Source organism: Ambystoma mexicanum, chromosome 12 (genome assembly GCF_040938575.1).
Source record: "Ambystoma mexicanum isolate Mex_15411 chromosome 12, UKY_AmexF1_1, whole genome shotgun sequence".
In the NCBI taxonomy this organism is placed as follows: Eukaryota; Metazoa; Chordata; class Amphibia; order Caudata; family Ambystomatidae; genus Ambystoma; species Ambystoma mexicanum.
Genome location: NC_090936.1, coordinates 1,185,247,524 through 1,185,275,099, shown reverse-complemented (window position 1 = coordinate 1,185,275,099; position 27,576 = coordinate 1,185,247,524). Strand labels below are relative to the sequence as shown.

The 27,576-nt window shown below is 46.6% G+C and overlaps 1 protein-coding gene across 1 annotated transcript in view; it reads left to right on the top strand.

The window, feature by feature from the left end:
• Positions 1-27,576, top strand: part of ARID2 (AT-rich interaction domain 2) — a 1,843,885-nt gene that overhangs the window by 1,297,826 nt on the left and 518,483 nt on the right. Inside the window, exon 13 of the mRNA XM_069629837.1 lies at positions 9,826-9,960. Coding sequence (XP_069485938.1) covers positions 9,826-9,960 — 135 coding nt within the window. The remainder of the gene's footprint in view (positions 1-9,825; positions 9,961-27,576) is intronic.

Sequence of the window (27,576 nt, the reverse complement as noted above, 5' to 3'; positions counted from 1 at the left end):
CAAAGAAGAAACTTGTGTTAAAGACGGCTACAGAACTTGTTGCCTAACAGGAGTATTGTGAATCAAGGAGACACAAAGGAACTGTTAGTAAAGGGACATTGCCATCCCATTGAAGAATCCAGGGGAAGGGAACCACCCTCTAGATTCAATGTCTTTTCACCGCCAGAGAATTTTTTCATTGGAGCCATTCTAATTTTCTTTTATGAACACTTTTTGCCAATATCACGTTAAAGGCATTCCTTTCTCACTTTATTTTGTTTATAGTCTGAGGGTCAGGATAGGACATTTTGGACACAAGGACGGCTTTTTAGTTTCGGTCATTGGTTATTGTTTTTTAGGTATTGATATTCTATTTCTATCGCGCTCGTACACAAGGTAGGGAATCTCCTCTTTACAGTAGGGTCAGAGAGGCATTTTCCCAAACAATTTTCAGTTGAATAAAAGTCTTTTACCAAACGCATCACAACTTCGTTGTCTTGCTTTCATTTCTGACCCCTCAGTCTTTTTTGACATTTTCCTGGTTTCAGCAGGTGCACATCCTCTGAGAACTCCTTCCTGGTATTGAATCTGCAGCACTCTGCCTAGAGAACCTGGGACCCGACCACCAGTCTGATTCCGGCAGTGTGCATCGCTGTAACACTGCAATCTTTAAAGAACCTTGTTCCAGATGGTGGAAGATTTGTGTGGCTCTATCACCAAGCCTGATGGTCTTCATAGCTCTGGTACTGGCCTTATGTTCGAAGGGGCACCTTTCTGCATCAATACTACCTGGTCACGGCTCCTCTGTATCAAGCCTCCGGGTGATTCCACCCTTGCGCTCCCACTGAGGTCCACAAGCACACCGACCACTCACTTGAGGACTTTCAAATACATTTGTCATAAGGCTTTGCTCCAGAGTCCAGTATCCAGCACATTTGGGATCAAGTTTTTACAAACAAAATGGCGTCCAGACATACTGTTGCCTCCGCACCCGAGGATGATGCACATTCCTCATGTGAATCTTAACCCACAGAAGTGGCTGCTCAATCATCGAAGAGGACAAAGCAGGTGACAGTTTACTCTGCAATAGGAGTTTCATCCAAGGGTAGATGACGGTCACGGTTCAAAAACTGGTGCGCTGCTTACCCTTCAGTGTTGAGAGGTGTGGTCATATCAGTCCAGGCAAGGCGCAGGGAGACCTTTTGACAGCTACTTGAACTCCTTCAGCTACGTCACAATCTTCCACACAGCAGTGATAGAATCATGGAACTTATGAGATCACAGTAAATGACGGGCATACTTAAAAAGGTAATGAAAAAATAATCCTACTGACAAAGTTGGAACAGATGCCTGTTTAGGCGTCCATGCTTTCTATAGTGCTGGTTATGATTCCTCAACTAGCAATCACCACACCACTTTTGCCTATTACTGTTCCTCCAGTACTGGTGGCCCCCGCCACTGCTGCCACAACCTCTGGACCCTACACTGCCTCAACCACAGGCTATGCATGAAAATGTCATACGCTCCGATTTAAGGCATAAACCTAGGGCCACGCATTACGGTCGGCCTTCAGTCTGGGCAGACAGCAAGTATACACTGATAAGGAATAAGAGCTGGATACATGATTTCAGTGTGAACCTTTCATGATCATATGGAAGGTTTGGTTCAATTTTTACGGGTCTTCTGCCACAACAAGATTCCCCTGCAGAAGGATTGGACGCATTGGCCAAGAAAGTATGGAAAAAGCCCAACTCCATACATCCAGTTAATAAAAGGTTGGATGCCAAGTTTAGCCAAGAAGATGGCATAACTATGTTGTCGGCTAACCTGCAGCCCCACTTGTCATTGTTGACAGTGGCCTTTCTGTACTCTTAAGCCTTCTGCACAACACCCTCCTTGGCTTCACCTACAGCCTATTTATCAAAAGAAGATGGAACAGCTTTCCATAAGCGAAGATTTTATCAGTCCTTCATCTCAGACAGGCCAATGTGGACGCTATTTTAGCTGCCAATCAAACGTTGTGGAGAGAAATAATGGATTGTTTTGCCTGATCTCCCAACTCAAGGGCAGGCAGCTTTCAAAAGCGGGTCTAGTGGCAGCAAAGGTAGTAGCTCAAGACTTTTTTTGGAGTCGTCAGTAGCATACATAGATACAGCCAGTCATGGCATGTGGGTGGGCCCAGATATGCGCAGTGCAGCATGGATGTATGCCACTAAATTCAATACGGTTGTACTACAGCGTGTGTTAGATCTGCCCTTCAAGGGCTCAGACTTGCTCCATTCCTCACCTAACAAATTAACTAAGCTATTAACCAGTTCTATTACAGCTACGTTGCTGGCAATTCCTTTGAAACCCACAGCAAAAACATGTTCTCACTTATTACAGGGCTGATAAAAGGCTGATGTCATTTCATGGCTTTGGAAGCTTGCAAGAAAGGATGGCCAGACACAAAGCACAACCCCAAAGACCTTTTTCTCACCCCCTTCACCAGTCTCTGACCCCATAAAATAATGAAGTTGATGTCTGGTTACACAGCACCCCGGTAATGGCAAGCTGGCTCTTCACAATCAGCCTTGGCATCACCTCTTCAATGATCCATGACTTCTGTCAGTGGTTTGCATGGGTTTACGACTTCCCCTGGCACATGAAATATTTTCTTCTCCCACCTCCCCTGCAGATCGGCTCCCCAGTACTTTTAAGAGAGATTGGACACCTCCATAAAGGACCATGCAGTGGACCAGTTTCCCCGATCAGAACAGGGATTCGGTTTTTACTCAAGGATTTTTGCAATCCCAAAAAAGTACCAGCCAGACATGAGTGGTGCCGGACTTGTCCCGTCTCACCCACTTCCAGTCCTTAGAAAAATGTATGATGGGTGACACCGGCGCATAATGTGGATGCCCTCTGCGATGGAGATTTGATATGCTCCATTGACCTGAAGAACGCTTATCTGCATGCCCCAATATGGCAATTACATTGAACATTTTTCAAACTATTTCAAATACATTGGTCTTCAGTTTGACCTCAACCTCATTTGTCTTCCCAAAAATAATGAATGCAGTCGCATCCATCCTCCGCAGCGATGGTCATCATCTGGTGGACTGGCTAATCAGAGCTCTGTATCCGGAGTAGGCATCGCTCACAACTAAAACTGACATCCTGTTCAACCTGAGTTTTTCAATCAACCTCAGGAAATTGAATTTTACTTCTTCCCAGTTGTTAATATTTCAAGGTGTCTGGTGGAAAATGCTGAAACAAATGCTTTTCTCCACCAAGAGGGTCAGATATTTAGCGAGCAGTACACCATTTCCTGGTATACAGTGTTTATATCGAATCCTATATATTGGAATACCCATATATCGAATCTTTTATCTTGAAAACCTTGTTTTGTTTATTTATTATGCGCGCCAAACCCTGAGGTAGCAGGGCGCAAGTGACACGAGGGTTTACAGCTTGGTTACAGAAGTTAGATGATTACAGAAGTTACAAGTTTACAGTGAATGTATTTAGGGTCAGCAGGCAAACATCATTGTGGCAGTACCTATACATATTAAGTCTTTTGGAATTGTGTATCCTCAAAGTCCCTCTGACCAGATTGAAGGATGAGGATGGTTGAAGCTGCATTTAGCGAACTCGTGGGACCAAGAGAGGTGTTGCCCATAGTGCATAATCCCCATGCCACCTATTTTGAAGTTAGATTTGAATTGGCGGAGATAAGTAAATGTAATGAGGGAAGCACCACGACATCAAGGGCCACACTCGGTAGTGTTCATGACTGACTCCTCCCTGAATGGTTGGGGAGGCATCCCTGACACTGTTTCTGCCCATGGCATTTGGTCAATTCTGGACAAGGGGACATCCTATACATTTCCTGAAGCTCAAACTGATTTGGCAAGCACTCATATCTTTCCTACCTCTCATCAAGAACAAAGTAGTATTGCTCAGGATGGATAGTTGAATGGCAAAATAGACGAGTCATAGGCTACCCCTACCTCTATTGTACAGGCCGGTCACCTCACTCTGGAAGGTGTGCAGTTGAGAAACGAAATGCAGCATAATAGCTTGAATTTTTCATTCTTCATAAAACCAATTTATTCAAAAACATAATTGTTATGCATAGTAAATTTAACCGATATTAAGACCAAATTACCACAACAAAGAAATTATGTGCATATTTCATTCAAAAAACATTTGTATGACAGATTGCAGCAGATCTATAGGTCTTCTTACTGATAGGCCCATAGTGTTGCCTAATAGTTAAAGTGCATCAGTGAAGAACAATGTAATAAAGTGAGGTTAATGCATCTTCCTGGAAACGTTTTCTATTCATAGAAGTGGGAATGTGCATACATGTATACCCTGAAATATGAACCACCTTGTTGGTAGATCTGAATCTTAATGTCCAGCACTTTATTGTACTAACCCTACTTATTTACTACTTGTACTATGACTCGCCTGTTTTTCCTGATGGTAGTCCCCCGTGGTAGACCCATTCTATGTAAAACTTGATAGTTGAGCATCCATGTTCTTCTGCGCAGTATGGCGATGCAAATCTGGAATTGCTCCCTATCTCATGGCATACAGTTCCTATTCCGTGAGACGGATAGACTGAGGAGATTGGGAAGTAGCCTCTACAAATGGGAGGTAGATCGTGAAGCTGTAGACACAGTGTTGGTGTTAGGTAGTCAAGAATGGGGCCTATTTACCTCAGAGGTGAACTCCAGTATCTTCTCTTTGCCACATGGAAAGGCCTGGACAGAGAGTCCCTATGCAATGCTTTCCAAATCACGTGGGAAATCTGTGATGTTATGCATTCTCGCCAACATCCATGCTACAGAATGATTCACCAGTTCTGCATGCCAGCTTGCCTGCATGTTGATTCTGCTTGTCGCAATGTAGCCATCCAGATTGTGGGTTTCGGATGACATTTGTTTAGCAAGTCAAGGCCTCTTTCCAGTGAAAACAACCTACAACCATCTGCTTACCCAGCAGGGGGAGAGCAGTCATCCATCCAGCTCTGGGCACGCTACCTGTAACAGTTTTGTTCCTAAAGAACTAACACTACAACACTTGGGGCTACCTGAACATTTCTTTCAAATAATTCAGAAAGCAAGTGTTAAGTGCTGAACCTCAGGACAAATACGGCTTTGCTGTATGGAAGTGAGCTGTCGGGTTATTACCCTTGTACAAAATTGGACGTGGCACAGAATATTTTCCGGAGAAAGCTGGTAGGGCTTTCCCCAGCAACCCGGGGATGCGCTGTGACGCGAGCTTGGGGGTTCCTAGCATGGGCCTACAGGCTTGTAGTCGATTTGTCCAGTTCTTCCTGAAAGTTCATCTTGATGCGCTTTTTCTTTTTTTAATTATTTTTTTGTTATACAGTTTATTACAAAACTTTAAAAAGAGAGAAAGACCAAGGAAAGGACAAGAAAAATCGTCTTGTTCCATCATACATTTCCATCTTTCAAAACTAAAAGCAGGCCCTTCACGTTACACAAGAGCCCCACCCCACATTATCTTAACTGCCTTCCTTGACTACTGCCAATCGGTTCGTCTTTTCTTCTAAGAAGTTAGTCAAGGCGATTGTTAGTTTCCTGTTAGTCTTCAAAAAGCACATGCCACCAGTCATCAGCATCTAGTGATTGCCATTCGGCAATTAAGGACCCCAGGTGCTTGGTTCTTTCTGAGCGGAGGCCTGGCCAGTGCAGGGTCAAATGCTTGAGTGTCTCGTCCTGTTGCTTGCATAGCCTACAAGCTTGTTTCAGCTCTCCTTGTTTTGCCCATTGACTTAGTCTTTCACCAGTATTAAATAGGTTAAGCCGAAACTTCATGTACAGAACTCTTCGATGACGATCAGGGAATTTCATTAGATATCCCTGAGTTTAATGCAATGCTTTCCCTTCACACAGTGCGTTTTTCATTAGCCTGTGATTTCGCCTTTGTGCTCCAGTTAGGAACCAATCTTGCCGCCGAAGTTTTGTTTTGGCTAGATCCGTGTTAGAGTGAAGCGTTTTTAGATCGATGTCAAGATCTTTTAGAATTTGATTACATCTGTCAGTCCATTGGGTCAGTATGCACTGTTTATCTCCAATACCAGGATCATGCAGGATTAAGAATTGTGAAGATGTCTTACAATGTCATTTTGCGGTAGAGGGAGAGCATATTCCAACGTATTCTTGCATTCAATGATGTTAAGCTTAATTCGTAACGAATACAGGCTGTGGGAGTCCCTTTTGGAAGCCACAATTTTAGACCAATTCAGCCCAAGTTGCGTGAGTGCAGCCTAACGCACATTCGGCTCCGTAGATTAAAGCTGGAACAGCTTTCTGTTGGTAAAATGCGAGAGCAGGGTTCAAGGAAAAGGTTCCGTATTTTTTGTTTCTCACAGCTGCTTGAATTGCAAGTTGCCTACATTATACTTTAGCGTTTTCCACCCACGGTGCGTCATTTATGTTGGAATTGATCTTCATGTCTAAATATCTCGAGACTTTGGCAATGTGCAAAGTCTCTTTTCCAAATGTTTTGTTAGAACGTTGTTTATTTTTTCTTAAGTCTTGTAGTGTATGGATTTCTGATTTTTTTGTGTTAATACAAAGGCCATTATCGTTGACGTATTTCTCCAGTGTATGCAGTTTTTGCTGGAGGCCTATAGGTGTTAAGTCAAGCTGAATCAGATCGTCTGCATACAAGAGCCAGCTTATGTGCGTTCTGCGAAGTTTCGGTGGAATTGAGTGTACACTTTCAAGAGTCTCACCAATATCTGGTAAAAACAGATTAAAGATAATGGCAGCCCTGTTTAACACCACAAAACGTTCTTTATTGCCTATGAAAGTCTCCCTGCTCGGTCAAGCCTTATCCTAACTTCTGTGTTGGTGTGTAGTTCTTTAATAGCGACTTGCTGGACAGTTCCATTTATGTAACTTGGTCGAGAGGGTTTCCCGGTCCATACTATCAAAGGCATGAGATAGGTCGATCAGGGCTAGAAAAACTTGGCTGCCCATTCTGATCACTTCCATCTTCATAAGGTTTATTATGTGGAGATTCAGACCACAACCCACGCCTCTAACGAAACCAGACTGTCTGTGGTCGAAGTGCTGGCTAGAAATAATTCACTCGTGTAGTTGTTGTTGAAGGTGAGTTGCATACATTTTTCCCAGCGCATCCAAAAGCTCTGTTGGACAATAGTCCTTAGGATCGCACCTATTACCTTTTCTTGAAAACAAGTACGATGATCGCGCTTTTCCAAGACGACGGGGTTACACATTCACGTGTGATTTTTGTGAAAAGTAATTAGCAGAAATCTGCCAATTTTTCGGGGTTCCTTTTTAGTGTGAAGTTGGTCCGGCCATCCGAGCCCGGGGGCCCGCAACAGGCTTATCCTTTTGATGTTCAAAGTATCCACCTCATCAAATTTTAATGGTACTTACAGAAATTCTGTAAAGACTTGACATTCTAACCTGGTGGTTTAGACACCTTTACAGAGATAGTGCAGATTATATTATTATTGGGGTGTTTTTTGAGCGCGGACCTAGCTCCAGGAAGTAGCTGGGTGCTTTACAATCATAGGTGGAGAACACAGTGAAGTGAGCAGAGGAAAAAGTGAGCCGGGCGTTAAGAGGAGGGTGGCCAATTGGCAGCAAGGGATCTACAAGCAACCAGGGGAGGAAACAACGGGGCTTAGATATATCCTCTAATTTGGGACTCACTACTTGTGTGGGACCTTAACATTGTCATGTCGGTATTGGCGTACAAACCATTTGAACCCATCGCAGTAACAAACCTAAAATGGGTGATGTGGAAGACAGCCCTATTAGTGACTTTAACATCCGCTTGCAGCGTCAGTGAGTTACGGACTGTGGCTACTTCATAGCCCTTTTATACTGTTTCACAGTGAAAAGGTGCTCCACACAAATCCTGCTTTCTTGCCTAAAGTTGTCCCAACTTTCCATTTTAACCAGGAAATGATTCTACTGAAATTCTTCCACAATCCAAAGCTGAAAATTATCGTTATTTCCTGTATTTAAGACTAACACTAAAGGTTTAGCTTCGTACACAAAATTGTTCAGGACATCTGGCTATTTGTCACGTTCTGGTGCTTCTCCCCTGGCAATCAGGCTTTCAAGGCTTCAGTAGCTAGATGGATGGTGGCAGCTACCTTAGAACCATGCAAGCTTCAAAACCAGACACATCTAGCAGGCATTCAAGCACATGCAGTCAGAGTAAAAGCTGTAGCAGTAACATTTCAAAGACAAGTCTCTTGGGATGTAATAAACAAAGGCGGCTACATTGACCAATCCCTCTGCCTTTTGAAAATACTACTGCTTAGACACCAGCTCCATGTCAGACACTGCAGTTAGACGAGGAGTTTTAAAGAATCTTATTTGCACCGGATTTGGGTTGTAAGACCGTAGCTGAAATGTACAGGGGAGGAAAGACCGAAAGTTATTTTTCAGAAAATAACTGTCGGTCTTCTCTCCCCTGAATATTTTAGACTTTGCCTGTGCCCCCACCCTCTACTTCCCTATGGGCGGGTCACCTCCTTGTGTGCTGCCCTCTCCAACACCCTTCTGTAATGCTGGTTCCCTTCACTTATGTGCTTGGGAACCAGCGGCGTAGGATCAGTTCCTTTTTTCTTTTTTACATAGGGGGTGTCCCTTATGGAAGGGACACCCCCGCAACCCCTGAATCTAAAAATGCCGAACATGGGGAGCGGGGGACACCCTCGCAACGCCTGCTCCTCATGTTCAGTATTTTCCTATTCTTATAAGTGGTACATGGCTTTTTTGTTGTTTTGTACCATTCATACGAATGGAGTGCGTTTTTGGCCGTTTTCGTTTGCACCTACTGCTATCTTCTTCTAATCTCCCTAACAGCCACCATCATTATGGGTGCAAAAAGGGCCTCCGTTTTAGTCCCAAATGTCATATGTTGGTGATCTGCATTCTTCAGTAATGAAAACTGCCATTCTGCTAGCAATCAAAGAATGTTATGGACCATGTGCTGAGATACGTTCTCTTAACAGATCTGCATCTCTTCCATATCTTTATGAATATATTTCTGCTTTAAGTGCATTATGCATAGTTTCAATTAATTTGAATCCTGATAGGCTGAAAACCACCATACGCTTGATCTTTGTAAAGATTTCGGAGTTGCTACATTTACTCTGATATACCTTATGGGTTGAGAATCGACAATTTGAGCATTGGAACATTGTGGAATGAGGTGCACCTTTTGAATTGGATAAGTAACTAGCAGCAAGTACCTGTACATTGGACAGGTTCTTTAGGCAGACATAACACATCAATTGTTGAAAATGAAAGACTCTGAAGGGCGCTGTTCATAGTCTATCGCTTGATGTGCTTTGCACTTTGAAGTAAACTGCACTGACCTTGGACCCGTGCAGCTGGCTAATGTACCCCAGAGCAGATGTGGAAGGCAGGCAAGAGTTGGCTTGCTGCAGCATACTCGGACCTTGCTTGCGCTTTCGCCACCTGTCGCCTCACCCTGGCGCTGTGCAGTGCGTTTCAGATATCTCAAACGGTTCGTCCTAGGTTCTTAAAACTCACTTAAAACTCATTTAAAATGAGCTTTTTCTGGTCTTTCTTTGACCACATTGATGTTTTGCCGATTTCATTAACAATACAAAATGTGGGGAAACGGTGTGGAGTTGTATAAGGAACAAACTAAAAGATGTTCTTTTTTATATGGAGAGAGATTAAACAGTATTAATTTAAAGAGTGAGATTGTGTCTAATGCTTTTGACTGAATGATTTCTGTGCATAACAACATTTATGACTTCCTTTGTGGGTTTTCATATTAAACTATTTTCGGTCCTTACATTTTAAGGTTGAATGCACATTTTGAAGTTAACCAAGATTGCTCAGTCTCCCGATCTGAGATGTATTCGGAATACCTTTCAACATGCAGCAAATTAGCTCGGGGAGGAATCCTAACATCAACAGGATATTATAAATGTCTCCGGTAGGTTGCTTTTTTATTCATATTTAAGCAAAACGTTTTTTATATATGATGTATTGTTTCTAGAATTAAATCCTGTAAGACAATGTTGTCATGATAGCTGTATTTGGTGTGTATGGACGTTGCAAAGCATGGCTGAAAAACATGGCATGATAGACCTTCCCTTATGAATAATACTTGCATCTTTTATTTAAGCACTGTGCTACAATTCAGACTTTGGCATGAAGTATGTAAATGGTCAGAGAGACATGTCTTTGCAGTTCCAGCATTGCAGCATGGCAACTTTACCATGCCTGAATTGCAGCATGGTTTTCCACTGCAGTATTGGTCTGCTTAGTGGGCGACAAAAATGGGAGGTTGATGGGGGCGAAGAGAGACGTGGCGGTTTCTGGTGCATGACAGCCAGAAGAGATGGTGGAGAGGGCAGGAAGAAGCATATTCTTGCTATGTATTGGGGTGGAGAAGGTGAAAGGGGTGAATGGGAAGATCCTTATTTTAAGCAGGGAAAACGGTGAGGTTCAAGAGCCTCATTAAAGGAAATGTTGGCACAGTAACAGGAGGCCTTGCTATGTCTATATATAGGCCAATGTATAATTAGAAGGCAGACATGATAGTTGCTGAAATTATTATTTGCATGTATCCAGGGGTTTAATGGGGAAAAATTGATTGCTGTAAAATAGGTGACGGTACACTAAGGAGAATCATTGGAGTGGTGATGTGTAATTTCTAAGTGCATCCAAGTGTCTGACCAGATGTTCTTTCAGGACTGATGATGTCCTTTTTGTCCTCAATTGCCCAAGTTCTTCTATTAGTTACTTAGTTTCAGTTCTTCAATTTTGTAAAAACTGACATCCTCCACACAAACATAAAGCATCTAGATAACCTCAATTGGGCATTAACTGAATCCACTTGTCAAACTACTGTCACATATTGACAATGAGGCCAGACATGTGGATACACTTTACTCAGGATTTTATTAACCAGTGTGCGCAAGTTAAAATGTTAAATATTAAGGGTATTTGTACCGCGCACCGTCACCAACGGAATTGGTCCCCAGGCGCTCTGACGGATCGGTAAACGATAAGGTGGGATCGGTTAGTAAGGTGTGAAGAGGGAGTAGGATAGTGAGAGGAGTGGTGTTCTGTTGGCAGCTTCAACTCGGTATACACCGGGTGCTGAGCTTTGGGGCGGGTATCGGATCGGTGTCGGTCCGCGTGTGCTGTTGCTACGGCTTATGTGTTGTGAAGTGCGTGCGGCTTGTTGTGCGAGAGATGGTTGTGTGAGTTTTTTGAGTGAGATAAGTATGCAGAGTTTGAGATTATATTGGTTAGTGGGTTACCTGTCGTTTAACAGGCTAACATTCATAGTTCCATCCAAGTGTGGAACTTGTTGGCCTTCACAATCCCGTCTACCCATGTGTGGTCATGCCAACATTCACAGTCCTATCTAGATGCGGTGCAAGTTAGTGTTTAGAAATCTGTCTAGGTGTGGGCATGCTAACATTCACAACTCCATCTGGAGGCTACGCAGGCTGGTGTTCACAATTCTAAGTGCGGCACATGCTAGCATTCAAGTTTCTTCTAGGCGCAGGCATGTGATCCTTCAATCAATCCCATCCAGATACGATGCAGGCCAATGTCCACAATTCCAAGTGTGGCCTAAACTAGCCTTCAGGTTTCGCATAGATGCGGGCATGCTAACATTCGATGTCCTATCCAGTTGCGACCCACGCCAATATTCACAAATCCATCCTAGTGCGGGTATGCAGACATTCAAAGTCCCATCTAAATGCAACACTGGCCAACATCCGCAATTCCATCTAAGTGTGGCCATGCTGATAATCACAATTCTATCTGGATGCGTCTGTTGGTCTGGATATGGTTCGTCCAGTACGTACGAGTGGGAGAGTCACTTGGGGGGGGGGGGGGGGGGGGGTTTCCTCTGGGTCTAGGCTTGTGATCAGTCTCTGGAGCCTTCCTTTTGTGGCTATTTTCCATGATATCTTGTGCTCTGTCAAGTGGTTGGTTCTTTGGTTGGAGTGTTGGTCCAATTTGAGAGTGGCCGAGGTTGGAGTTATTTTCATCATTGTTTTGATGTCTGGGCGTCTCCGTTGTGGTTACGCTGTGAAGAGCCATGATTTGAGGAGTTTCCTGAATGCTAGGTAGCTTATTGTATTCCGTATATTCTTAGGTAGGTCATTCCAGGTTTTGGGTGCCTGGTGAGAGAAAGAGGATCCTCTGAGTTTTTTTCTGTTGTAGGGTTTTGGTTCCAGGCGAATGTCGTGGTCGGTTGATGTAGGCATAGTTTGTCGCTTAGGAATTCAGCGCCTTGTTTGTGTATTGCTCTGTGGGTGATTCACATGGACTTGAACTTTATTCGCTGTTTTAGTGATAGCCAGTGTAGTATTTTTAGCGCGGGTGTGATGTGTTCTCTTCTGGGTAGCTTGAGGAGGAGTCTGGCTGCTGCATTTTGCCCACCTGGCAAAGGACCTTGGGGCCGGCAGGTGCACAAGGGCATGGTCCAGCACCGACAGGGCCATCCTCAAGCTCTGGCCAGGCTGCCTTAGAGCTTCCCCCGCCACATTAGAGCTGGGGCGGCTTGCTCCTACATTTGTCTCTGGTCGGGTTGCATAACCCCCCACTGCGTGGGGGCTTAATAGTCGGTGTGGAAGTGCCACCCTGCGGCCTCCGGGGAGGCCGTTACGCTGTGCCCGGCCTCGGTGGCCAGACCCGACTTCCACTGCGTTTGTGGGTCAGTCCCGGAGGGCAAGGCTCTAACGTGGAGGGAGAAGCTCTAAGGTTGCCCGGCCAGAGCACACAGGAAGTTATGCCGCTTGACCTTTGACCCAAATGGCGCCTGTTCCTCTTTAAACCCTGGTGACATTACCGAAAGTGGCTTGTGGGAGTACAAAAAGTACATAAATGTAAAAAATGTAAAATACGTACTGAAGCAGACTGAATATTTTAGATAACCACATTTTAACAAGGACGTTGGCTTCATATGTTATAGATGGGGTCATGATATAATAGTGTTACACCCAATAGTAAAGCATAGGACAAGGCAATATTGGTGCCATTATCAGGTTTGCTATTTTAATATTTTAATATATCTTTAAGCAATAATTATGACAAAGCATTGAGCAATTTTGTGGAGTGTTGTGACCAGATTCTTGTTGAAATGGACTCCGGCAAGCTTACATAGATGGAAAGGCTGGTGAAGATGTACAACAAAATGAAATTTGAAAAATGGGGAAGGATGTACAGAGAATGCCATTGTATAAACTACAAAAGGAGCCAACCACACAAGTGAGGACTTATAAGGACATGCAGTCATCCGTGATGAGATTCCCAGGGCCGAAATATTGCATTTATATGCGCTCTCAACTTACTAGGCTCCCTACAAAGGTGGGGTTCCTTAAGAGGAATCCCTTGAAAAGAAAGAAATTGTCGAGACTGTAAAAAGCACAGGAAGCAGAAATGCTAAAACATTGGCTGTAGCGCAACACTAGGGCAGAGGAAAATGTAGTTGGGAAAGTTCATAAGGAGATTAGAGTATTTAAAAAGTAAAGTGGATTTGGCTCTTGTATAGATACTCTGTCTCAACGACCATTGCTTTAGTGAACATTTTAATAGTCATACACAAAAAGTTGGGGGGGGGGGACGATTTTCTCGATTAGTCCACCATAATGAAGTAGGGAAGGGCGTAATGTGTCGGATAGGTGGAAAATCTAATCTTGTGGTTTAGAAAGGGAGACCCTGGTGGGTGTATAGAATATGATAATATATTACATTTTGTTGAATGAATGTCTGTAATGTTTTTTTTAGAACGTCGTGCCTCAAGTTATATTTTGCCATTTGTAATGAACAAATAGTTGTGAAGTATATGATTAAAAATGTGTTCGGTTTTTAATAAACTATAAACACAAAAAAAAGGACCAGGCACAGCCATAGATATCCCACTTCAGCGTTGTATGGCCAGTTAGTTCCATATTATTCCAATAATAGCTGCGTGTCTGGTATTGTCATTATATGACAAGTACATCCCCCTACTTTGCCAGTTGCTTTGATTATACAGTATCCAAAAGTCCAATAGATGCCAGTCACTTTCAGTACATAGCGCTTTCGCCAAAGCGCTGTACATAGCTCCATATTTACATACAATTATCATCCGAACCGAAGTTGGTACTCATTTATCAACCTCTGAAGAATGAGAGTTGGCCTTGCCAGGATTTGAAACTACGACCCACCAATCACACGCAGATCCCAGCAACGAGTGCTCAACCCGCTGAGCTATCTTACCGATTTGCTATTAAAAATGCAATGCTACCATAAGAAAGCATGTCAAAACTGGCTGCACAATGTGGGCCAGACACGTAATGACTTGTCAGGTTTGCTGTAGTCTTGATGATGCACAGTCAAAAATGCCATGCCATGTCATGCCACAATAAGACCCAACTAGACTGGGAGCACCAAAATGCTAATTTATCCAGGTAATGACACTTATGTTTACTTTATCATGGCTGCCAAGAACAATAGGCAATGCCACAGTAAGGACTGGCTGCACCCAAATGCCAGTCTAGCCAGGTAATCCTGGTTCCTTTATCAGCGCTGCCCAGTACAAAATGTCGAGCCACAGAAAGAAAAGGCTAATCTAGCTGCAGCAAAATGTTAATCTAGACACGTAATAACACTTATGATGCTTACTTCATTATAGATGCCCAGAAAATTGTGCCATGAAGCAGTATGAAATGCCTAGACTGGTGTTAGGGAGAATTCTCAGAGACATTCTAATTCCCATTTTACCTCAGAGACCCCCAGCTCTATTTGCTGGACTTCAGGGCTTTTAATTTCTAACCTGGAGAGAGACTTTTTTCCCACCCTCTCATGTATTATTTCTGTGATTTGTGATCTGTGTTTCTTTTTTGACTTTGGAGTCTGACAAACTTCATAGGGATCATATTTACATTGTGTCACACAGCACCTTCAGCGCAGTGACACAGGGAAGTCTTAGATTTCCCAAAGGTTTAAATACCTTCTCTTGGTGAAACTGTTTCCAAGAGCAGTGAAGTGAAATTGACTTTACTTACATTTTGTTACTTTCTAGATCCAGCACACACTAACTTACCATAGGGTGCTGGAGGGGTTAATTAGTATCCCCTTTCTCTAGTTTCTCATGTAAAAAATATTATGTTGCCCTTTCTACAGTTAATGGCTGGTGGCAGTGGTTTACTTTTTACTACCATTGTGTGTTTTTAACACGGGGTGCGATCGCATCCGCAGTAAAGCACCCTGTTGTTCCCATTCTGTCAAAATGGCCCTAGTCGTCTTTTTTCGCCATTTCTTTTTGGCAAGATCCTTGAGATTCTCTGCGCGCCAAACCACGTTTGGTCCCTTTGTTTGTTTTGTCTCTGACTCCAGCATGTCTGGCAGAGGCAGGAAGTGAGGGAGGTGCCCGAAACTCCCTGTGCTTAAGCCCCTTGGTGACAGGAATGCAACCAAAGGTCATTGGCCGGCTGGCTGTCCTCTGAGGACAGCCACCCTGTTGTGTGATCGACAGCTAGGCTGCGAATGAATGGTAGAAACCTGCACAAAAGGCAAGGCTTTTTGCTTGGAAGGCAGTCGACCACTGGACGATGGAATCCAAAGAGGAACTTGGAAGAGATGTTTGCTGCAACTCCTGGACCGTTGGTTTGCCTGGTGAAGCCCTGCTGCAGTACTGAAGCTCCGAATTCACCTCGACTAGTGAAGCCCTACAACAGATGACTTCTTCCCTTGGGTTGGTGGGACCAATCGACCCCAAAGTGAACTCACCTGGGCATCCTGTTGGAGCTGGCTGTACTTCCATTGCTGCTGCAGGAACTGACGTACCAGGGAGAGGAACACCAGATCGAGTGCATCGATTTTAAATCGGACCCGAGCGCCAGGAAGATCCTACGGACTCCCATGAAGCAGGACTGACTAAGCCTGTGCCACCTCAACAGAGTGTTGGACCCCAGATGCGAGGAAAGTCCATTGAGATATCCGAGAACCATGGTGGTGCTGTTTGCGAGAGACGCAAGGAGCTGAAACCGCGAAGTGCAGCTGATCCGAAGTTTGCCCATTGCTGCCACCGACCTTCCATTCGTAGTGCAGTAGTCCCCATATGTCCTCCCTCTTGTTCCCACGACTGAGGCACAGGAACACAGGATCTGCAGACCTACACAGGAACAGAAGCCAGCTGGACGCAGTTTTTCTTCAACCCAAAGGTACTGTACAACTAGGGAGACTTATCTCTTGTCACGTAGCCTTGCGTGTACTCAGTTGAGACTTGTCTTGGTTGCCCTTGCAGAGTTGCTTGCAGCTTTGCCCCTCACAAGCCTCCCATCTTGGGGCCCAACAGTGATTTAATTTTCTACAAACATTTCTAAAACAGTGTGCCAGAGTGTTTACCTACCTGCAAGAAATGATTCAGCTCACCTAGACTTTGGCTCAACTAACATTGGCGGTCCTGGCTTCCTGAAAGACCCTTCTTACCTCTGACTTTGTTCTTTGCCTTTCCCACAGGAAAGGGTTAACTTACTTTGCATTGGAGGGTTTTGAAAAGTACTTACCTGCTTAAGAATATTTGTTAACCATTGTTTTGTGCCATCCCCAATGGCTATCAACTGATTTAGTGAAACTGAGAGGGTGTATCTATTGAAGTATATGTTGTGTTAAATGATTGCTCCCTTCTAAAGAAGGCTTATTCAACTGACTGTTAAATTAATAATTGTTTAATCAAGAAACCTTGAGTGTAAGAGTTTATTTGACTACTTGTCACTGTGAATCTCTGTAACAACCTTACGTCTCACATTGACCCCTCTTGAGATAAGCATGGCTGCTCAACCACACTACCAACCTGTGTAGTACAGACTTATACCAAAGGTTGGGTTACCTATTGCCAGGAGGACAGGGCTGCTGCAGTCTCCCACAGGGTACTGCATACAATCTTGCCTAACAACGGGCTACCCCCAAATGTCAGTCTAGACGGGTAATAACACTCATCATGCTTACTTTATCATGGTTGACCTGTGAAAATATCCTGCCACAGTAAAACGACTACATTTGTTGTACCAAAATGCGAGTCCAGACACTAACACATCATGCCTGCTTTATCATGGATGCCCATTACGTGATTGCACACCCCCCCACCTCCCCACCATCCTGGCACGTCCCCTATCCCTCAAACCCTCCTCCTGCATCCCCAAGCTCAGCCCCTTGGCCCAGTCTTACCTCCTCTTCCTTGTTCCAGCACTTGAGTGTGAGGCAAGGTGCTTCATAGGCAAGTACTGGGACGAGGAAGAGTAGGACTAGGAGTAATGAAGAGCACAGTTAAATAATCACGGTATTGTACACAAGCAAACCATTCACATGCTCATTTATACTGCACCCATCCACCATTCATTCACACTCCCAGCCACCCATACATCACACACATTACATAATGTACTTCTCCAGCATTGGGTCTGGCATGTATTCACATGCTCATGAATATTCCCTGTCATCAGGCTGGGAATCCTCTGTAAAAGAAAAACCAGTTTCACTTTCGTTTATAAAACTGTCTTTCGAATGGATTGTGTCCTCCAACGTATTCCCCATCTTTGACATCTAATGTCCACAGCTGTGCACATCGGAAACTTTTTCGGCAGAGGGCGTCCTGCGTCGATGACATTGGGTCGATGTCCCTCGAAGGCCTCCATCGAGGGCAACCTCACCGGATGTTATAAATGGGACGCACGGCGCCCGTAGCCTCAGTTCTGTTTTTTCCGCAAACGTGTTTGCTTCGAGAACTCAGTGCGCCTTGTGTGTTTCATCGTAGTGATGTCTTCTTCTTCAACCCCTCCGACTCTGTGGTCTGGCTTCAAGACTTGCCGGAACCGCAAGTCTAAAATGTCGATCACTGACCCGCATCGCATTTGTTTGTGGTGCTTGGGCGAGAGGCACGACACAGACGACTGTTCTAAATGCCAGTCGCTGACTGCCAAGGCCTTGCGGGAGCGTAAGGGGAAGCTTCAGGTAGGTTGGGGTTCTAAGCCCAGTAAGTCCCAGAAATCAAAATCCAACGGGGTGTCCACTGACGACTCGAGGTGTGACTCTGCGTCGGGAGGAGGCCTGGGGTTCTCGGTCCCGGAGTGCTTCCTGCCATTCTTCTTCCTCATCGCAGCATTCTCGGAAGCACCGTCACCGGTCGCCTTCCCCGTCCTCCTCCGAGGATGTAGCTGAGAGGAAAGTGGCATGCTCGACGAAGTCCTCGACTCCGGAGGAATGAACTAACTTTAAGGAACAAATGTTGGTGATTTTTCAATCGCAGGGCACGGTTCTGGTCGCGCCTTCTGATGAAGCCAGCAGGGAACGGTCTCATAACGCAGCTCACATGCCTTCGGGCTCAGGTCTGCGACGCGACTCACATCGGGAACCTTCGAGGTCCCGTTCGGGCAAGGCTTCGGATAGTCGCAAGAGACGTGCTTCCAGGTCTCGGTCCTTGTCCTCAGCGAGACCGCTGCAACCTGCTAAGGGCTTGAAGCCATCGACGACTTGGTCGGTGCTGTGTCCGTCCGACAGCCATCAGCGCTGTCGGCACTGTTGTCGACGCCGAAACCTTCGGTGCCCTTGACGCCTTTGGGGATTTTTGCCCAGGCCAGGTTTTCACCTCCCTCCGGATGACATATATGAGGAGGAAGAAAGGTCTGACTTGTAGGACCCTGTTGAGCAGGATGTGGCTCTTGTCTTTTCTGGAGACAGTCAATTTGAAGAGTGGAGGCAAACCCTCCTTGATGCCAGTGGGTTGGACATTTCCCCGGAAATGGAATTTGGCAGGCCTGAGCCTGGGGCTCATGCTGAGTCGTCATACAGGCAGCTCATGGCTAGGGTCACAGAGTATCTGGCCTGGTACAGTCCTCCTGAAGATTTTGTACAAGATGATTTTACGGACATCTGAGACCAAGGTCCGTCCTCTGACCCGGTGTTACCTTTTCATCTCACTTTACAGAAAAGGGTGGCGGCTGCTTGGCAGTCACCGGAATCTCTTCCGGCTGTTAATAAATCATTGACAAGGAAGTACCACCCTTCCGTTAGCGACCCCAGCTATTTATCCACTCACCCCACTCCCGAGAGTTTGGTGGTTCAGGCTGCTACGGCCACCTCGAGGCAGGCGGCGTTCCCTACCATCCCTCCATATAGGGGATGGCCAACGGTTGGGCTCGCAAGGTATTTTCTGCTGGGAGTATGGCATTGAAATCGGCCAACTACACTTGTGCTTTAGCAAGGTTTTCACAAACTCTGTAGAACTGTTTCTTTAGCGGCTGAGCATATTCCCGAGGGGGAAGAAAGGGATGGGTTCCTTGCTCTCGTGCAAGATGGCAAGGATGCCATGTGCAAATCCCTTCAGTCGGGTTTGGATACGGCCAACCGTGTTGGTGTCATGATTCCTGCCCCTCATGTCCCCAGCCCTCCAAGATGTCAGGCTGGAGCCAGGCAACAATCACCTACATGGCCATCAAGGCCCTCTCCATCCCTCCAAAGACCCACTTGGAGTCAGACTTGGCGCGTGTGGCACCAGACTCTCTCACTCCCATAGGATAACATTGGGGATTGGACTTGTAGTGCATTGATGGGGACAAGATGGATGCCCCCACATAGTTTGGTTCCCAGAACTGCATGTGCAGTCTAGTCTTTTGGGTGTGGTTCAGCCCAGAGACACCTGGGATACCCAGAGACTATTTAAGCCACACCCAGGCTGAGAAACATGCTTTGCATTTTCTGCACCTGCAGCATGACACTCGCTGTGTTCGGATCGGTCTCCAGTAGGCCTGCATCTTTCTTCTGCGCTCAGCTCCTGCAAGAACACTGTTAGGAACAGACTTACCTTGCAGCGCTTCTGCCCATCAGTCATTGCTCCTTCTGTTCTGCGGGCATCTTCGGCGATGTCATTCCCATCCCGGCAAGCCGCTTCCTAAGGAAAAGGGAAAAGAACAGAAAAAAGGCATTAGTAAGCATTCAGCAAATCTTCGCTTATTTTTAAAGACTGTACGGGAATCAAACGCTTACCTGAATCCCAGCCGCTCTGGGGGAACTGTCTCCGGAACTTCTCATCCATCTGCAAGAGGGAAAAGACACTCCAGGTTAGCATGGAAATAACTAGAGGCACCGCATACCGCGCTTACTCACCGCATTTCTTCTTCATAACCAGCATCCATGCTGAAGACGTCGCAGCACCTAAAAGACACAGAAAAAGAACTCAGTTCAATACAAATACAAAAGGATCGCATCGCGCGCTCACTCACCTTCAGCGCTACTCATCTCAGCAGCACGTCGCCATCCCCGGACACCGGCCATCATCTAAGAAAGGAAAGGAACGAAGTTAGAGAACTGTTAAAAAAAACTAATTATAATTACCTGTCGGACTCTTGCCAGTGAAGTAACTAGGCAGCAACAAGCCTGCATCAATCAACGTGCCCCTGCGCTGAAAGCAGGATGGAGAGCACACTTTCCAAGAAAACAAGGCCCAGTCTCCAGTCGAGTAAACTCCAGGGGAAGGGTTCGAGGTTGTAAGAGGTCAGAACAGGGTGATTGACGTCCCGGTGGATACCAGGTGAGCGTTAGTTATCCGGTACATGGCTGCGAGCACCGTTTATATGCAGGGTTGCGGAAGTCGGGTTTTTGCCCTGGATGTGCAAGCCCGTCTTTTGAACATGCCCTTTGATAGTGCACATTTGTTTGGCAACAAGGCTGATGAGAGCCTTGAGAGGTTGCCGACCTCGAAAGCTGCGTCGAGATCTTTAAGCGCAGCGGTGCGTCAAACGCCGCCTTTTCGCCCTAAGGGACATTTTCGTTACTACTCCTCCTTTGGGAGAAGGAGAGGGGCCACCAGTCAAAGGGGTCAGCGAAAAAGTACCCATGGTGGTCAGGGAAATGGGCAGCTCTCTCTTTGCCTTCAGGCACTGCCACAGCCGCTCCAAAACAGTCATAAGGCCATGTCCCATGGTTCGCCGGTTGGGGCCAAGCTGTCTCAGCGTCTTGAAGAGTGGCGAGCTATTACTTCGGATGCATGGGTTCTGAATACAATAGCCCATGGCTACTGCCTTTCCTTCCTAAAGCGGCCTCACGACAATCCACTGGGGAAACTCTCTTTGAAGCTTCCTGATCCGCTCCTTGTGCATGAAATCTTGACCCTGCTGGAAAAAAACGCTATAGAACTGGTGCCTGTAGTGGAGAGGAACAAGGGTTGATATTCCTCTTTTTTATCCCAAAGAAAGACGGGGGTTTGAGACCCATCCTGGACTTGCGTTGGTTGAAAAAACTTCAGGAAGGACAAGTTCAAGATGGTCACTCTTTCTCAATTCCTCCAGGCCCTTCAACACAGGATTGGTTGGTGTCTTTGGACATACAGGATGCTTACTTTCATATGCCGATTCATCCCAAGCACAAAGTACCTGAGGTTTGCGGCTGGCGATTCGCACTTGTTTAAAATCCTGCCATTACGATTGACCTTCGCCCTGAGGGTCTTTACCAAGCTAATGGTGGTGGTGGAAGCGTATCTCAGGCGAGGGGGGGATTCACGTCTACCCCTACCTGGACGACTAACTGATCTGTGCTCGCTCTCCCGAGCAAGCATTGGCTCACCTCCGTCTCACCTGCCGCTCCCTCCACAGGCTGGGCTTCTCCCTCAATTTCAAGAAGTCGCATCTGACACCTTCCCAACAGCTCCAATTACATAGGGGCTGTGTTGGACACGTCCTTGGAAGTGCTCGCCTCCCAAGGTGAGGGTTCATCACATTGTGCAGATGGTGGACAAGTTTCAACGTGCCCAGAGTCTCCCGTCTTTTGATTTCTTAAGGTTGCTCAGCCTCATGGCATCCTGCATTTTTCTGGTGCCAGGGGCCAGACTGAGGATGATATCCCTGCAATGGGTCCTCAAGATGCAGTGGTCTCAGGCAAGATGTCGGATCCCGCTCGGATTCCTCTTTCGGTCTCCCAGGATCGTCTGTGGTGGGCCAACGAAGGGAACCTGATGAAGGGGGAGCCGTTTTGGCAACCATGGCCAGAGGTGACTGTAGTGACGGATGCTTCCCTCACAGGATGGGGCGCTCATGCCAACACCTTGACCGCCAGCGGTCGTTGGTCTCCACCGGAGTCCAAACTCCACATCAACCTGTTAGGAGCTGAGGGCCGTCAGGCTACCCCTGAAGGCTTTTCTGCCGTCTGTGCGGGGTAAGAGTGTCCTGATCATGACGGGCAACACAGTTTCCATACATTACCTCAACAAAAAAGGGGGGTGGTGTAGGGGTCACTCCCGTTGTGCAGAGGGGCAATGCAGCTCTCGTTCTGGGCCATCCAGCAGGGAATTTTGATCTCGGCAGTTCATCTGGCCGGAGACGAAAATGCGGTGGCGGGCGCTCTGAGCAGGCAGAGCACGGTCTCTCGCGAGTGTTGGCTCAGGAAGTCCTTCAGGAGATCTTCGCCCTTTGGGAGACCCCGCAAGTGGATCTCTTCGCCACCAGTGCCAACCGGGAGTGCGAGAGATTCTGCTCAAGGGAATTTCCTCCGAGAGGATCCGTATGAGATGCATTCGCGGTGGATTGGTGATTCCCACTGCTGTATGCGTTTCCTCCAGTCTCCGTCATTCCTCAAGTGTTACGGAGGTTCAGGTCCCACATGATCCTCATTGCTCCAGATTGGGCCAGGAGAGCGTGGTACCCGGACCTTCTCGAAATGTCCATCTGCCCTCCACACTTGTGTATAGGCGCGTTACAAATGCCAGATCATATTGTATCATATATCATATCACAACGTCTTCCCTACCGAGAGGATCTGCTCTCGCGAGAAGAGTGGGAGGGTGTCAGGTTCTCCATCCAGAGGTCAGGACTCTCAACCTTCATGCTTGGTATCTGAAAGGTTGAGATATAAGGATTGGGACCTCCCGGATTATGTGATGGAGGTGTTCCTTTCGGCCAGAAGGCCAGCAACAAAATCCCTGTACCCTTGGCGTAAGATGTGTGACTAGTGCAGAGGACAAAATGTTGATCCTTTTCAGTGTTCCATTCCTATGGTTTTGTTTTGTATTACTTTCTTTGGCTGACAGGTGCCTTCGTGTAGGTACCATTAAAGGTTTCCTTGCAGCTCTGTCTATATTTAAGCGCTTGTCTGAAGAATACTCTCACTTTAAGATTCCTTTGATTTGTCAGTTTCTTAAGACTGACTAATGTATTCCCGCCGTCCCCTTTCCAGGTGCCGGTTTGGGATTTGAACTTGCTTTTGAAATTTCTAATTGGTGCTCCGTTTGAACCTTTGCACTCTTGTTCTTTGTGATTGTTGTCCTTCAAGGCAGTGTTCTTGGTTGCAGTTACATTCGCTCGCAGAGTGAATTGCAGGCACTTTCATGTAAGCCGCCCTTTACTGTGTTCCACAAGGACAGGGTTGTACTACGGGTACGTCCTTCCTTTCTACCTAATGTAGTGTCTGAATTTCATTTCAGTCAGTGGTTCTTCCTTCTTTCTATCCTCCTCCTCATCCTGGTAAGGAAGCAGAGCGACTCCATAGGTTGGATCCTAGGAGAGCTCTGAGCTTTTAATATTTCTATGATGTCCAGGGTCAGAGTGGACGATCATCTCTTTGTGGGATATGCTGGACACCGTTTGAGCCAGGCTGTTAAACAGACCTTGTCCAGGTGGATTATCCTCACCATTGCTGAGTGTTACCGATTGGCGGGTAAGAACCCTCCTGAAGGGTTGCGAGTTCATTCCACTAGGGGCGTGGCTACTTTCACCGCCCTCCAACGGGGAATTCATATTAGGAATATTTGTAAAGAAGCCACATAGGTTTCTATCCACACTTTTGTTAAACATTACTCCCTTGATTCGATCCATGGTCAAGATATGGCCTTTGGTAAGGCGGTTCTTTATTCCACCATCTGATTGGGTACTCTAAATTCTTTTCCCTCCTCCATCTTTCTCGTACTGCTTTGGGAGTCTGTCAAAGATGTGGAATACGTTGAAGTTACTTACCAATTGGTAACGTTCTTTCGACTGGATGTTCCTTCAACGTATTCCAAATCGCCCTCCCGACCTGGCCCTCTGGAGAATTTCCTATGCGATTGCAGCTTATGTTTCTGCAAGGCTATGTGCAATCCAGCAGGCATTGGATTGGTGCCACAGGTTCTGGGGAAAAAAAATAAACTGAGGCTATGGGTGCCGTGCGTCCTATTTATAACATCCGGTGACATCACCCTCAACGGAGGCCTTCGAGGGACATCGACCCAACGTCATCGACGCAGGACGCCCTCTGCCGAATATGTTTCCGAAGTGCACAGCTGTGGACATTACATGTCAAAGAAGTGGAATATGTTGGAGGAACATCCAGTCAAAAGAATGTTACCAGTTTGTAAGTAACTTGTTCTCCTATAAACCAATCACTGAGCTCTGGGTCATATTGCCCTCTTCCCTAAACCCCTTCTTCTGGCAGCAATCATCTGATTTTTACAGCACGTTCAAGTGTTGAGAGTCCTCCTATTTTGCTGTAGATCTTTGTGCTTTTTGCACTTTTTGGCTAGGACCACACCCCTCCTCCCCACCCCTTTCGTCGAGTGTTTCTTCTTGGTAGTTTCCAGAAAGCCATCGGGCCTACACCGCACCGGATCATGTCAGAGACGGACGACAGAGCCTCCCTCTTCAAGCTTTGCACCAGCTGCTGTTTACGGAAAGTTTTCATGGACGACAAACATTCCCAGTGGCTTTGTCTTCACCCGGCGCACAAGGAAGAGGTTTGCGAGATCTGTTGCGGCTTCTTGAAGCGCACTATGAAGGATCGGCACATCAGACTGGCTGTGTGGCTCAAAGCCAAGGCCCCCGCCTTAAGTGGTTCACAAAGGCATGCCTCCTTTGGGTCCAGCCAGCCAGAGCAGGCTTCTAAGTCCTTTCAGGGCGCTCTATCCGTGGGGGGTCCAAGACCAGGCCAACCACCGTAAGTCCAGTTCCGTCGGGGTCGCTGTGCAACGGTTCCTGCATCGGTCAGTGCTCATTCATCATCTCCAGCAGTCTCAATATCCAGCCATCACTCCAGCTCTTCATCAAAGAGAAAGCAGGCTACTCTGGGGAAGCTTCGGGAGAATCCTGAGAAGGCCAAGCAACAGGAAAAGATTGCCAACCTACCCGTGAAGGCCCAGGTGATACAGGCTGTCGTCCGCATCTATTGAGCTAGTGGCGGCCGTCCTTTTGAAGGTGAAAGGGGCTGACCCAGCTACCCCTACGTCAGCCAGGGAGGCTCTTCCTCGCAGGCAGGAGGCTTCAGCCAAGTTTAGAAAAGACCCCGGAAAAGAGGATGCCGTCCCTGAGCGTGAAGTGGACCCCTCAGGAATCAAAGAAAGGCCGGGGGGTTGGAGCGGGGTTTGGATGATCTCCGGGGGCACAAATATTTTTTTCCCGACGTGGAGGACCAGGGTTCGGTCCACAACGTCCCAGAGGACGTTGGAGACGACGACGGAAACATCGAGGAGGTACCCGCCGGAGACTACGACAGAGAGAACGACATAGGCGCCGGTGTCCAGTGACTCTGCTCCCCAGGTACCTCCCAGAGATCTGTTTTATGATATTCTCTGGACTTTACACGCGCTGGTGTCGGAGATTCAGAAGAGGATGCCGGTGCCGCTACCGCTGAACAACTCCACAAGTGACGACCCTGTTGAGACTGGGTCCACCACCGCCGCAGAAGAGAAGGCACCCTACTCCTCGCTCCAGACACTGATGCCCTCCCCCCTAGGGAAACGGGATGGACACTGATGACGGCGGCCTCTCTCCACCGCCAAGGCCTTCTCCCTTGGACAAAGTGGGCTCCTTTCACTCAATGATCGCCCGTACTTCGGAGATCTTTCAGCTCACACCGGAGGAAAAGGAAGGCTTCCTGTATCAACGCAGGGAGGCGAAGACCATCTTAGCAATGCCCCTCCTGGATGACGTCTGGGACGATGGGCTGGCACTGCTGAAGAACTCGGCTCTGGCGAAGAGGAACCGGCTTGAAAAATTCTGGATGCCTGAGTCTGCACCCAAGTGTTTGCGGTCACAGCCATCACCAGACTCGGTGGTCTATGCTGCTGCGAGGCCATGCGTAGGAAGGCCATCTATTCGGCGGTGACGAGGTTCAAGGCGGCCAACGCTTTGGCTATGTCGGCCAGGTATGACCGGGAGCTTTGGTAGAAGATGGCTCTATCCTGGATTTCCTCCCCAAGGACAAGCGGGTAGAGGCGATGGAGATCCTTCACGAAGGAGAGGTAGCGTCGAACAATGCCCTAACCATGGACATTGCAGTCACAGGGTTACGCCAGATGGGCAACAGGGTTTGCCTTTGTCGTGGCTGGCTGAAGGCCACCAACTTTAGGCAGGAGGTCCAGGTGACGGTCCTGTACATTTGTTTCGACAGACACAATCTCTTCTGAAAGGCTGTCGATGAACCTATTCAGGCCATCAAGAGTGACACGGAGATAGCCCCTGCCCTGGGCACGCTGCAACAGCACTGTCTGTCCTTTCGTTCCTCGGGAGGGAAGTCGTGCAGGTCTTCAAAGCATTTCAGTGGATCATCGCCCTCATACCGCCAAACCTCCCGTTCTACGACCCAGGAAGCCTACAACAGTCGTTCCAAGGCCTTGAGAGGTGGCTGCTGTTGTTTGCAAGGCTCCCAGAGTGGCGCGCCGGCCTCCAAGCAGGACTGAAACGGCCAAGAGGTAGGGCATGCACCCTGGTGGGAGGCTGGCTGGCGAACTTTGTCAGCGTGTGGGAAAACATCTCCACTGATCGATGGACTCTCGCCCATGGACATACTTTGGCATTTCAGCAAAGTGTCTGCGAATTCCACCGATGGCCCGGCAGGAACAACACATCCCTCAGTTGCTGCTGGCGGTTTGGGCCATGTTAAAAAAAACAGTCCTAGGCTGATTTTGGCGCTGTTCCTGTTCACTTAATATAAAAGTAAAAGCAGCAGGACAAAGGTCTAGTCCCCTCAGACTGTAGAGAACAAAAACTGAAGAGAAAAGAAAACCTAGACCTAAATGCTGTCCGCGCTTGTAACAAAAGGTCACAAAAGGTCATTCAAAATGTCGTTAAGATTGTGAAAAATTGGTTTGTTTCCAAACAATACACGTTTCCACAGTTTTATACTTTCTTAGCCTTGATTTATTCTTAAATATTTGTTACGTGCTGGGGACATAGAGGAAAAGACAGCCAACAAAACAAACGAATCGGACAAAAACAATGGCGTACAAACAAGGTCAATGAACCAGCCCAAGAGGAAAACCTAGTGGTAAACCTTACCAATCAGTCAATACCGAAAAATGTGATCTCAGCACTCAATAAAGGACTTACATTTTGTCCGACTAATACTTATGACTATTTAAAAACAATTATAGATTTCCATCGTTTTTGTAGAAAATTGAAACTTAAGAAATATTTTCTTTATAACACCAAACGGCCGAAAGGGATCAGGTTGGGCACAATATTTCTCTTTGTGGAAATTTTGGAAACTGAAAAACCGGATGATTTAATGAACCTAATTTAAAAATTCAATTTGTTGAAAATGCTGGGAATTTAATGGATTTACAATCCAATGGAAAACAGCA